This window comes from Cyclopterus lumpus, chromosome 9, assembly GCF_009769545.1.
Source record: "Cyclopterus lumpus isolate fCycLum1 chromosome 9, fCycLum1.pri, whole genome shotgun sequence".
Taxonomy (NCBI): domain Eukaryota; kingdom Metazoa; phylum Chordata; class Actinopteri; order Perciformes; family Cyclopteridae; genus Cyclopterus; species Cyclopterus lumpus.
In genome coordinates this window covers 2,560,501-2,572,709 of record NC_046974.1, presented here as the reverse complement: position 1 = coordinate 2,572,709, position 12,209 = coordinate 2,560,501, and the positions used below count along the sequence as shown (strand labels likewise).

The 12,209-nt window shown below is 42.0% G+C and overlaps 1 protein-coding gene across 1 annotated transcript in view; it reads right to left on the bottom strand.

Annotated features, from left to right (window-relative positions):
- fras1 (Fraser extracellular matrix complex subunit 1) overlaps positions 1-12,209 on the bottom strand; it is a 204,478-nt gene that overhangs the window by 120,859 nt on the left and 71,410 nt on the right. Inside the window, exons 8-11 of the mRNA XM_034541300.1 lie at positions 9,473-9,574; positions 8,139-8,330; positions 6,744-6,833; positions 5,648-5,795 (exon numbers count right to left, since the gene is read on the bottom strand). Of these exons, the coding sequence (XP_034397191.1) occupies positions 5,648-5,795; positions 6,744-6,833; positions 8,139-8,330; positions 9,473-9,574 (532 nt within the window). The remainder of the gene's footprint in view (positions 1-5,647; positions 5,796-6,743; positions 6,834-8,138; positions 8,331-9,472; positions 9,575-12,209) is intronic.

Sequence of the window (12,209 nt, the reverse complement as noted above, 5' to 3'; positions counted from 1 at the left end):
ATCTATCTATCTATCTCTCTCTCTCTAACTATCTACCTATACCTACATATATGTCTATCTATCTCTCTAACTATCTATCTCTCTCTCTCTCTCTAACTATCTACCTACCTACCTATCTATCTAACTAACGCTGTAATATATATGAAGTGGAGCAGAAGCATAAAGTAGCCTGAAAATTACCTGAATATTGTACTTAAGTATAGTACACGAGAAAACGTCCATATTTAGTCAGAAGTATCAGTTGTATTCCAGAAGTTGGAGCTCAACAAGGATCTCATGAAAATGCAAAGAAACAAATAAATATAATTATTTACTTTACAACAATCATCGCACAGCGTTGGGATTCTTTTGAACTGCATCAACTTCTGCATCACTTTCCATAACTAAGTCCGAGCACTTGTGACCTAAAAACAGTTTCCTTCTGGGTTTCTTGAAGTTGTTATTTATATATTTATAAGAACGTCTTCTACGGAGAAAAGCAGCTGAAACTCAACGCGAGACAAACATCACAAGGAAACGTCAAAGTCTCAAACGTCCTCTGGGTTCTTGTTTTTCTTTTTAAAAATTCACAATCACAGGTCTCAAACCTGAGTGTTAACAAATTAGCATATCTGAGTACAAAACTCCACCTGAATAGTAACACCATCATTTCATGTTTGCTCTGACAGCTGAGAAGTGAATGGAACACCCCGCCCTGAGGGTAAAACCACATCGTCTGCACAAGTTAAGCGATTGTTTACAGAAGGCTGCCTTGACGCTCGTAACGCTGCACTTCCATTTCCTCCCCAGCCTTTGAGCCAGAACCCCTGAGGCTTCATCTCCGTCTGTGATTAACAGACAAAAAGAAAAAGATGCTGCAAAGAAGTGCTCGTCAGGAGGTTGAGATCCAGGCGCCACCTGAAAGAAGTGCTCGTCAGGAGGTTGAGATCCAGGCGCCACCTGAAAGAAGTGCTCGTCCGGAGGTTGAGATCCAGGCGCCACCTGAAAGAAGTGCTCGTCCGGAGGTTGAGATCCAGGCGCCACCTGAAAGAAGTGCTCGTCCGGAGGTTGAGATCCAGGCGCCACCTGAAAGAACCGCTCGTCAGGGAGGTTGAGATCCAGGCGCCACCTGAAAGAACCGCTCGTCCGGAGGTTGAGATCCAGGCGCCACCTGAAAGAACCGCTCGTCCGGAGGTTGAGATCCAGGCGCCACCTGAAAGAACCGCTCGTCAGGAGGTTGAGATCCAGGCGCCACCTGAAAGAAGTGCTCGTCCGGAGGTTGAGATCCAGGCGCCACCTGAAAGAAGTGCTCGTCCGGAGGTTGAGATCCAGGCGCCACCTGAAAGAAGTGCTCGTCCGGAGGTTGAGATCCAGGCGCCACCTGAAAGAACCGCTCGTCAGGGAGGTTGAGATCCAGGCGCCACCTGAAAGAACCGCTCGTCCGGAGGTTGAGATCCAGGCGCCACCTGAAAGAACCGCTCGTCCGGAGGTTGAGATCCAGGCGCCACCTGAAAGAACCGCTCGTCAGGAGGTTGAGATCCAGGCGCCACCTGAAAGAAGTGCTCGTCCGGAGGTTGAGATCCAGGCGCCACCTGAAAGAAGTGCTCGTCCGGAGGTTGAGATCCAGGCGCCACCTGATTACGACGAAAGCTTCTCACTTGTGTTCAAATTCGGCGTCTGTTTCTGTCACAAGAACCAGGTAGAAGAAAAGAAAAGGACTCTCTCTCTTGGCTGGTGGGTCACAGTCATTTCACAGCCTGATTCCCACTAAAGAAAGGACGCGGTGCCATTCGGCAGGTCGGCGAGCATCCGGCTGCCGAGCGCTCAGTCGCGAGCCTCTTTATTTGAGACAGTGAAGGATCTCATTGCTTTAATTCATCTTCAAACTTTGTTGAAGCTGATGAAATAGTGGCGACGGGATTGAGCGTCTATAAAGGGTGTGTGTGTGTGTGTGTGTGTGTGTGTGTTTGTTTGTGTGTGTGTGTGTGCTGGTTACAGATACACACATTTTTAGGACATGTGGGCCCAATTCATCAACGCTCTCAGAATCCCTCCTGGGAATCTCACTGTGAAAAAAGCTGGTCTAACCTCAGAGAGGGAAGATAAATTATTTATGAAGGTTCCAACCCAAAAGAATGAATAAAGGGGGGACTTCTCCCATGAGAGAGAGAGAGAGAGAGAGAGAGAGAGAGAGAGAGAGAGAGAGATGTTGCTGTTTCATGGCGCTTTTAGCGACAAAGTAGAAACTAAAAATGATGCGTCAGTGTTGGACGAAGTACTATATATATATATATATATATATATATATATATATATATACACACACACTCACTATATATATATATATATATATAAATAAATATATATGAGCAAATAATGACATCCCTCTCAATCTGTGTTTTGTTTACGTAGCACTGTTAGCCGCCGCCATGTTGAGAGCCATGTGGAGGCAACATCCCTGTCACAGATTTGCCCATTTGAGTAAAAGTATCAATACAACAAAACGTCTGGTAAAAGTACTGCATTCAAAATATACTTACAAAAGTACTAATAATGCAGAATTAAACTTTAATGTTTAAGGTAGTTTTATGTCCTAGTCTTACTACTGCAGAAGCCTTATCAGAGGCTAGCTTGGTAAATGTACTGTGTGCTTCATTTGATATTTGTGGTTTTTGGATATTAGAAACATTTGAATGTGCAGCCAAATAAATATGAAGCCAAACAGCTGAAATCTATCAATTAGAGCAACAGCGCCATTTTAAACTCTGGCCCTCCAGCCGCTGCAAAGCAATCAAATCAAAAGCTCAGGAAATGTAAATGTGTGAAACTATTCCAGTCACATTATTTAACACAACAACAACAACAATAGAGCCGTGTAAAAATTGTTACAATGTCCTGATTTAATTCTGAGTGTTTTTGGGGAAAAGAATGTTTTTCAAACGCCGTTACAAAGCTGCGTTTCCACGCCGGTGCCCGGAGACATCGGGCTGCTGCGTCTTCGGGGACGAAAGGATAAAAGAGTTCCCTCAACAGTTCTCCTTCGACGAGATGACGGACGAGGAGGTAGGGATATGTATATGAATATGTATCACTCTGGGAATGTTTTAACCAGTAAGACCGGCCCATTTACTGGTTTTATATACTGCCACTGAATAGCAATATACCCGTATGTCCACAGGCCTCATTAGGAGATGGACCTGAACGCAGCACAGTGTGAACGGCCCAATGAGAGGCTGCGGGCCTCTGGGCCAATAGAAAAGCCACGATCAATAGGCGTAAAGGAGGATTCACGCTCCCAGTGGGCGGGAGAGAGAGAACATGTTTGTTTTTTATTTTATTTTTAGCTGCAGACTGCAGTCAGGCAGACGAGTGAACGCACGTCGGCCTCCCCAGAACGTGTAAAGGGAAGTGAATCCGGTTTTAAATCACTCTGTTAAGGCGTGCTTGTATGCATTATGAAAACATTACTACACACACACACACACACACACACACATGTTGATGTGCACAAGCTGCGAGGTGATGACAGTTGCAAGTGCAACGTTTGAATTATTCACCCAGAAGATTGCTGTGTATGCATGAACAACACACATTGAGTTGTACACAGCTTTCACCAGACATGCACACGATCGGCCCCACACATTTAACCCCCCTATATATATATATACATATATATATATATATATATATATATATATATATATTGCGGAAAAAGATGAGCGGAAAAAGATGAATGGATTTGAAAGTAGGTAGTTCAGTTCAGTTGGGAGTTGGGCTGCTTTTTATCTAAAAGATAATTAACAAGCAAGGAAAGGAGAGAAATACTGGACCATTTTATTTGAGCCTCGGACAGTTATTCAAATGAAATCGTCTGAGAGGTTTAGAGGGAGACGTCTCACTGGAGAAGCTGTTAAAAACTCAGACATCTAAAATGTGTCAAGACACGAAGAGCCACTGGTTTAATCTGCTAGGAGATCACTTCTTAAAATCAATTTTTACAGACTGGCTTTATTTGATTTTACTGCTTTATTTTTGTTTTGCTAAATTATTTTTATTTGACTAAATTATTTTTATTTTATTACATTACTTTATTTTACAACATTATTTCTTTTTTATTAAATTATTTTATTTTTTCTAAATTATTTTTATTTTACTAAATTATTTTTATTTTTCTAAATTATTTTTATTTTACTAAATTATTTTATTTTATTAAATTATTTTATTTTTTCTAAATTATTTTTATTTTATTAAATTACTTTATTTTACAACATTATTTTTTTTTTACTAAATTATTTTATTTTATTCATCTGTATCGTATTAGTTGGTTTCATTGTTTCGTCTATTGAATATATTATATCCATGCAATCTCCTAATCGTCTCTACAAATTCACATTTATATGAAACTATGGACGTTTGCAGCACAACATTTACTCACTAGCCTGATGCCTAAAGAGAGGAAGCCACGCCCCCTGTGGTGCACCCGGACTAGTTATACACCGCGTTATGTACACGATGCTCAGAGAGCACGAAGACCGTCCAGTCGTTGAATTATTCACTCAAACTTAATTAGAAGTCTCCATAAATCCCGACAGCGTTGTCCCCGCTGTGTAATCGCCTGATGGGGCGTTTAACTACATGAGATATGAACGTGTTTGTTTGGGCGTGACTGCTGACGGTCTGTGTCAATAACACGGATCGGATGTTTGTTTTGTTTGTTGTTTCACTCGAGGGACGCAAAACAGTTTGTGTGGGGATGTGAATGCGTGGCGTACGGTAGGAAATGAGCTTAAAGACGCAGTACACAGAGTACACGGAGTACACAGAGTACACGGTGTACACAGTGTACACGCAGTACACAGAGTACACGGTGTACACAGAGTACACAGTGTACACGCAGTACACGGTGTACACAGAGAACACAGAGAACACAGTGTACACGCAGTATACAGAGTACACGGTGTACACAGAGTACACAGTGTACACGCAGTACACGGTGTACACAGAGAACACAGAGAACACAGTGTACACGCAGTATACAGTGTACACAGAGTACACGGTGTACACAGTGTACACGCAGTATACAGTGTACACGCAGTATACAGTGTACACAGAGTACACGGTGTACACAGTGTACACGCAGTATACAGTGTACACGCAGTACAGAGTACACGCAGTACACGGTTACACGCAGTACACAGTATTGTATTTGTATTGTATGTAACGGGTGTTTTGTTCTATCAATCCAATACTTCATGACTTTGGCAATCCATTTGTTGCCAATGACACCGTATCATTGTTTTCTGTTTAAATAGGCTTTTTAAATTATAACAATGTTGTGGTTTTAAAAAAAAAAATGTATAGATTACATAGAGATGTCTAAAATGTTGATTTATAATTGAATATAAAGTAATCCTTATCTGTTTGTCAGTTCTTTCTTCAGATGACATTAAAGACGTTTTCATGGTGATATTTATCTTTATGTGCACAGAGTGAGACATTTAAAGAACAACCTCATCCCCAAAGTTACTAACACTGTTCTTTAAATGAACCGTGAAGCTCATTCACAACGTTTCTTTGTTCCTCATCTCGACCACAAGTCCACGTGGAGGGGGGGGGGAGGGGGAGGAGACATTAGCACAAACACCCAGCATCCTTTGCAGCGACGTACCTCGGTGACACTCGGGGCAGCACCCGCCCGGCCGGGTGACGCCCAGGGTGCCCGGCGGGCAGGTGGGGCAGGACTGCAGGTAACACGTCGCCCGGGCGCCGCGGCATTCGCACTCCCGGCAGCCGCCGTCCGACCACCGAGCCAGGTTCTGAGAGGGGGGGGGGGACGAGGGAACGAGGGAACGAGGGCGGAGGAGAGGAAATAGTGAGTTAGACCTGAGGATGCAGAGGCAGAAGAAAAAGAAACAAAAAGACAAACAGATTTTATCTGTGTGTGTGTGTGTGTCTGTGTGTTGTGTGTGTGTGTCTATGTGTCTGTGTGTTGTGTGTGTTGTGTGTGTGTGTGTGTTGTGTGTGTTGTGTGTGTTGTGTGTGTGTGTTGTGTGTGTGTGTGTCTGTGTGTGTGTGTATGTGTCTGTGTGTTGTGTGTGTTGTGTGTGTTGTGTGTGTGTCTGTGTGTTGTGTGTGTTGTGTGTGTTGTGTGTGTGTGTGTGTGTTGTGTGTGTGTGTGTGTCTGTGTGTGTGTGTCTCTGTGTGTTGTGTGTGTGTGTGTGTGTGTGTCTATGTGTCTGTGTGTTGTGTGTGTTGTGTGTGTCTGTGTGTGTGTCTGTGTGTGTTGTGTGGTGCGTTCAGGGTCTTTGTTCACGACTAAACGGATTCCCAGCAGCATTTTAATGAACTTCTGCTGTAAATGTCAGAACTGGACCCTGTTGCATTGTGGGTCTCCAGGTCTGCTTGTGTGTGTAATGAAGTCGACAGTCCAAAGTAATCTGACAGCTCAGTCATGGAACACGCGTTTACTCTACTTTCACTCTCACTCGTTGTATTTATGTATTCATAACCGGCGTGATGCTGATGTATGTGTGTGTGTGTGTGTGTGTGTGTGTGTGTGTGTGTGTGTGTGTGTTCCTTCACGGTACTTTCTTTCCACTTGTGAGCACAGACACACGAAGCCTCGCGGACTCGTTGCCTCACACCCACAGATTTGGATTCACCGCCTGATTATTTTGCAATTTTCCAAAAACAGGCTTTTCTTTTTGTTTTGTTGCGCAAAGTAAAAAAATAAATAAAAGTGAAAACATGTAAAAAAAAGGCACCTTGTAGGATTCCCCTTTGTACAAACAGGAAGGTTTCTCCGAGGAACACTCCGGGCAGCACCGACCCGGCAGATGAACGAGCTCAGAGCCCTGAAAATACAAAAGAGAAATATGTATTTAGGATTAAATCACCTTCGAGGCCACGGCGCACGTCTTTACTCTCAAAGACGGAGCTTCTAGAGTCGGGAACTGACGTTCCAGCATTAAGTTTGATAAAACCTTCCACTTTTCATCCCATTTTCATATCTCCTTCTGCAGGTTATTCCAGATTTTGTTAAATTTAGCTTGACAGAAGATGCACATTCATTATCATTCTTAAATATAATCATCACGCTTTATAAACAAACGTGGATTAAAGTGTGTGTATTTATGCTCCACCAGTATGAACGACTGGGAAGAGAGCTCCAGTATTAATTTGGTAGGGACTTAAAATGACGTTTCCACGGCAACGGCATAGATTTTACCTAAAAGTGACGTCCGACAGAAGAGAGGAGAACATATTAAAAGTTTTACAGCGGAGACATGATTGTAAAATTAATAGAGGGAACGCCCTCATTGAGCAGTGAGAAAGAGAGAGAGAGACATAGAGAGAGAGAGAGAGAGAGACATAGAGAGAGAGAGAGCGCTTTATATTTCATTTTATTAGGAAGTAAAGACAGAACGATCACTCAAGGTTTTAAACGAGAAGATAAAATGGAGTTCCGACCTTTTAAAACAACAAAACAGGAAGTGGTGCAGAGACAGTTATGTGTATAACCTTCTGTACACATTGCAATGGCAACACGCCATGAAGAAGTCCTTAACGTGCCTATTTAACCCTCGACCTCCTTCATTGGCTCTGCACGCGGGGCGCAAACCGCCCGCCGGTGATCTTCTCAGTGGGGCGACCTCTCGATTGGGGGCTGGGCGACCGCCAACGACTCCACTTACGGCTAACGACGCTCGCCAGCTGCAATCATCAGCGCACGGCGTGATGAATGGGCGCCTGTTCGGCCCCGGCAGGGGCTGTTAATGTGAGATCATTAAAGCTGCGTGACGTGGTGGTGGTGGTGGTGGGGGGGGGGGGGGGGGGGAAGACAAGCCCTGGAAGAGGCAACCCAAAGGGGGTTTGACCGGGATCGAGGTATCTATGGGAACGCCGGCTAACGACCTCAACAAGTGCTTTGTTTGGCTTGTAGAGCAAACAGATGATGCTCCACACTCTGCTAGGATACACTCAGGTTACACTCAGTTTGCACTCAAATGGGACGTTTGAGCCGGTAAATTCCGGTAATAACGGAGCCTTCATCCAGCCTTTTCAGGGCCTCCCGAGGAAACCCCCGCTCCGGTTAAACAAACACAAAACACTCCGGCCTTCCAGAGAAGAGCTCAGGTGAGGGGGCACAAAAGACTCACCTGAGGGCACTCCACGCGGCCGCACTCGGCCCTCTGGCAGACCACCTGACCCCGGTGGCAGGCGCAGAACTGGCACCCCGTGCCGTTCCACATGTCTCCGTGGTAACGCAGCGCGCCCTCGTACGCGCAGCTCCCCTTGGCGGCGGCGCATCCGTCGCAGCAGCGACCGGCTCGCTTCACTTTGGTCTGACCCTGCATTGGGGGGGGGGGGTTAATGCAGTTTTGATCGTGTTTCAGCCGACGGTGTGTGTGTGTGTGTGTGTGTGTGTGTGTGTCCGTCCCTCTGCATTAACAGAGTGCTCTTCGTAATGAGCTCTTCTTTTATTTCCCTGCGAGCGAGTCCTCTGGGATCTTCTCTCCGCATCAGTTCTTCATCTTCTGTTATCGTCAGCGGCTGAGGAGGTTTCGCTTTTAGGTTTATAAATAGACAGAAACTTTTGGGTGAAACGGTAAAAAAAAAAAACACATTAAAATGTGGAAAAACACAGTAGACTTCTTCTAAGCTCCTCCCAGAATGGGGTTTGTGGGAGGAGCTTAGAGGAAGTGTGACCGGGTCCGAACCCCTTCGACACTTAAAAAGACGCTCAGTGCTTCATCTCCTCGTCTTAAAGGTTGTAGACTTTGCTGCTGCTAGTCCATGAATTACTTAGTGGCTTACGGCTAAAATACATTTTTTAATATGCTAAAAGAATTTAAACTCAGTCGGGCCGTTAGATCTCCAGTCGGCCGGTCGCCTCCAGTCAGAGCGCACAAAGAGAAGACAGATTCATCTCCGATGCGCGGCAACTTTTTGTGCGTTCGGAATGAAAAATTAAAACTACTTTTGTTTTCTTTGCATCTTTTAGTTTACTCGCATTTTGCCTCGTCGTGCACTTTTTTGTGCGCGCGTGTCCCTTTAAGGTGTGTGCGTCTGGATTCATCGTCCTCTGTGACTTCACTGACAAGAGTTCCAGTGTGTGTGTGTGTGTGTGTGTGTCTGCGTGTGCGTGTGTGCGTGCGTGTGTGTGTGTGTCTGCGTGCGAGTGTCTGTGTGTGTGTGTGCGTCTGTGTCTGTGTGTGTGTCTGTGTGAGTCTGTGTGTCTGTGTCTGTGTGTGTGTGAGTCTGTGTGTCTGTGTCTGTGTGTGTGTGTGTGTGCATGTGTGTGTGTGTCTGTCTGCGTGTGTGCATGTGTGTGTGTGTGTCTCAGAAGATCAGACATTGTGCGGTCCTGCATAGTTAAACGTTGCTGCATCTACTAGAATTTCAACACAGAGCCAAATGTTTGAGGTCAATTCTGTATAAAACTGAATGTAAATGTGTGTGTGTGTGTGTGTGTGTGTGTGTGGCTACCCACCTTGTCGCAGGTGAGGGGCTGACAGGTGTGTGTGTGGCATTTAGACTGACCCCGGTCACACACACACGTGGTGCAGACGTTCTTCTGCCACTGCTCGCCGTGCTGCAAGAGAAGACACACAGATTCACACACCGTCTCTAAACCACACACACACACACACACACACACACACACACACACACACACACACACACACACACACACACACACACACACACACACACACACACACACACACACACACACACACACACACACACACACACACACACACACACACACACACACACACGTCTGGAGCCAATACCAGCTACCGAAAGTCAACCTTATTCTCTCTGAATTCAACAGAGAAATGAACTCTTATACAACCCGTATGATATACTGTATGTGATGTCATTAGAATTATAATGTCATTATAAACATTGAGCTTAATATGGAGTTAAAATTAAAGTTCTAACTGATGGTGTTAAACGTTACTCGATATCTTTGCCTTGTTAATTAGTCACATATTTTGAAGATAAAGATCAGAAGTGGCTCATATTCAATATTCCACAAACCACCAGTCTACATGCTCACCTCCAACGGTGTTCAGACATGAAGAAGAGGAGGACGAAGAGGAAGAAGAACAAGAAGGAGGAAGAACAAGAGGAAGAACAAGAAGAATAAGAACAAGAGGAAGAACAAGAAGAAGAAGAACAAGAGGAAGAAGAAGAACAGGAAGAACAAGAGGAAGAACAAGAAGAAGAAGAAGAGGAAGAACAAGAAGAACAAGAAGAAGAACAACAAGAACAAGAAGAGGAAGAACAAGAAGGTCGCCTACAAGATAATGTATCAAAACGTATCATAATGTATCATAACGTATCATAACGTATCATAATGTATCATAATGTATCATAACGTATCATAACGTATCATAACGTATCATAATGTATCATAACGTATCATAATGTATAACGTATCATAACGTATCATAATGTATCATAATGTATCATAATGTATAACGTATCATAACGTATCATAATGTATCATAATGTATCATAATGTATCATAACGTATCATAACGTATCATAATGTATCATAACGTATCATAACGTATCATAACGTATCATAACGTACCATAAAGTATCATAACGTATCATAAAGTATCATAACGTATCATAAAGTATCATAACGTATCATAATGTATCATAACGTATCATAATGTATCATAACGTATCATAACGTATCATAATGTATCATAACGTATCATAACGTATCATAATGTATCATAACGTATCATAATGTATCATAATGTATCATAACGTATCATAACGTATCATAATGTATCAAAGTATCATAATGTACCATAAAGTATCATAAAGTATCATAACGTATCATAATGTATCATAATGTATCAAAACGTATCATAACGTATCATAATGTATCATGAAGTATCATAATGTATCATAACGTATCATAATGTATCATAACGTATCATAACGTATCATAACGTATCATAATGTATCATAACGTACCATAAAATATCATAATGTATCATAACGTATCATAAAGTATCATAAAGTATCATAATGTATCATAAAGTATCATAACGTATCATAACGTATCATAATGTATCATAACGCATCATAATGTATAACGTATCATAATGTATAACGTATCATAATGTATCATAACGTATCATAACGTATCATAACGTATCATAATGTATCATAACGTACCATAATGTATCATAATGTATCATAACGTATCATAATGTATCATAACGTATCATAACTTATAACGTATCATAATGTATCCTAACGTATCATAATGTATTACAATGTATCATAACGTATCATAACGTATCATAATGTATCATAACGTATCATAACGTATCATAATGTATCATAACGTACCATAATGTATCATAACGTATCATAATGTATCATAACGTACCATAACGTATCATAACGTATCATAATGTATCATAACGTACCATAAAGTATCATAAAGTATCATAACGTATCATAATGTATCATAATGTATCATAATGTATCATAACGTATCATAATGTATCATAACGTATCATAATGTATAACGTATCATAATGTATAACGTATCATAATGTATCATAACGTATCATAACGTATCATAATGTATCATAACATATCACAATGTATCATAACATATCACAATGTATCATAACGTATCATAACGTATCATAACGTATCATAATGTATCATAACGTACCATAAAGTATCATAAAGTATCATAACGTATCATAACGTATCATAACGTATCATAACGTATCATAATGTATCATAACGTATCATAATGTATCATAATGTATCATAACGTATCATAACGTATCATAATGTATCATAACGTATCATAACGTACCATAATGTATCATAACGTATCATAACGTACCATAATGTATCATAACGTATCATAATGTGTCATAACGTATCATAATGTATCACAATGTAAATGCTGCATGTGGTTTACATGTACATTGACTAATAACCTGTTCTTAACTTCATGTTTCAAACCAACTCTTCACGTTTCTTGGTTAAATCCAGACGTCTTGAACTTGTGTTGCTCCTCAAACGATGGAATGGATTCTAACTGAGAGGTTATGGGATGTAACTTATCATAACGTCTCTCATCCTCCAGTATTCTGTATTTTAAACCCTTAAATATAAAATCTGTTTCAGTTTGGGGTTCATTTCCTGTTGCTGGATCAGATTCTTCCTCT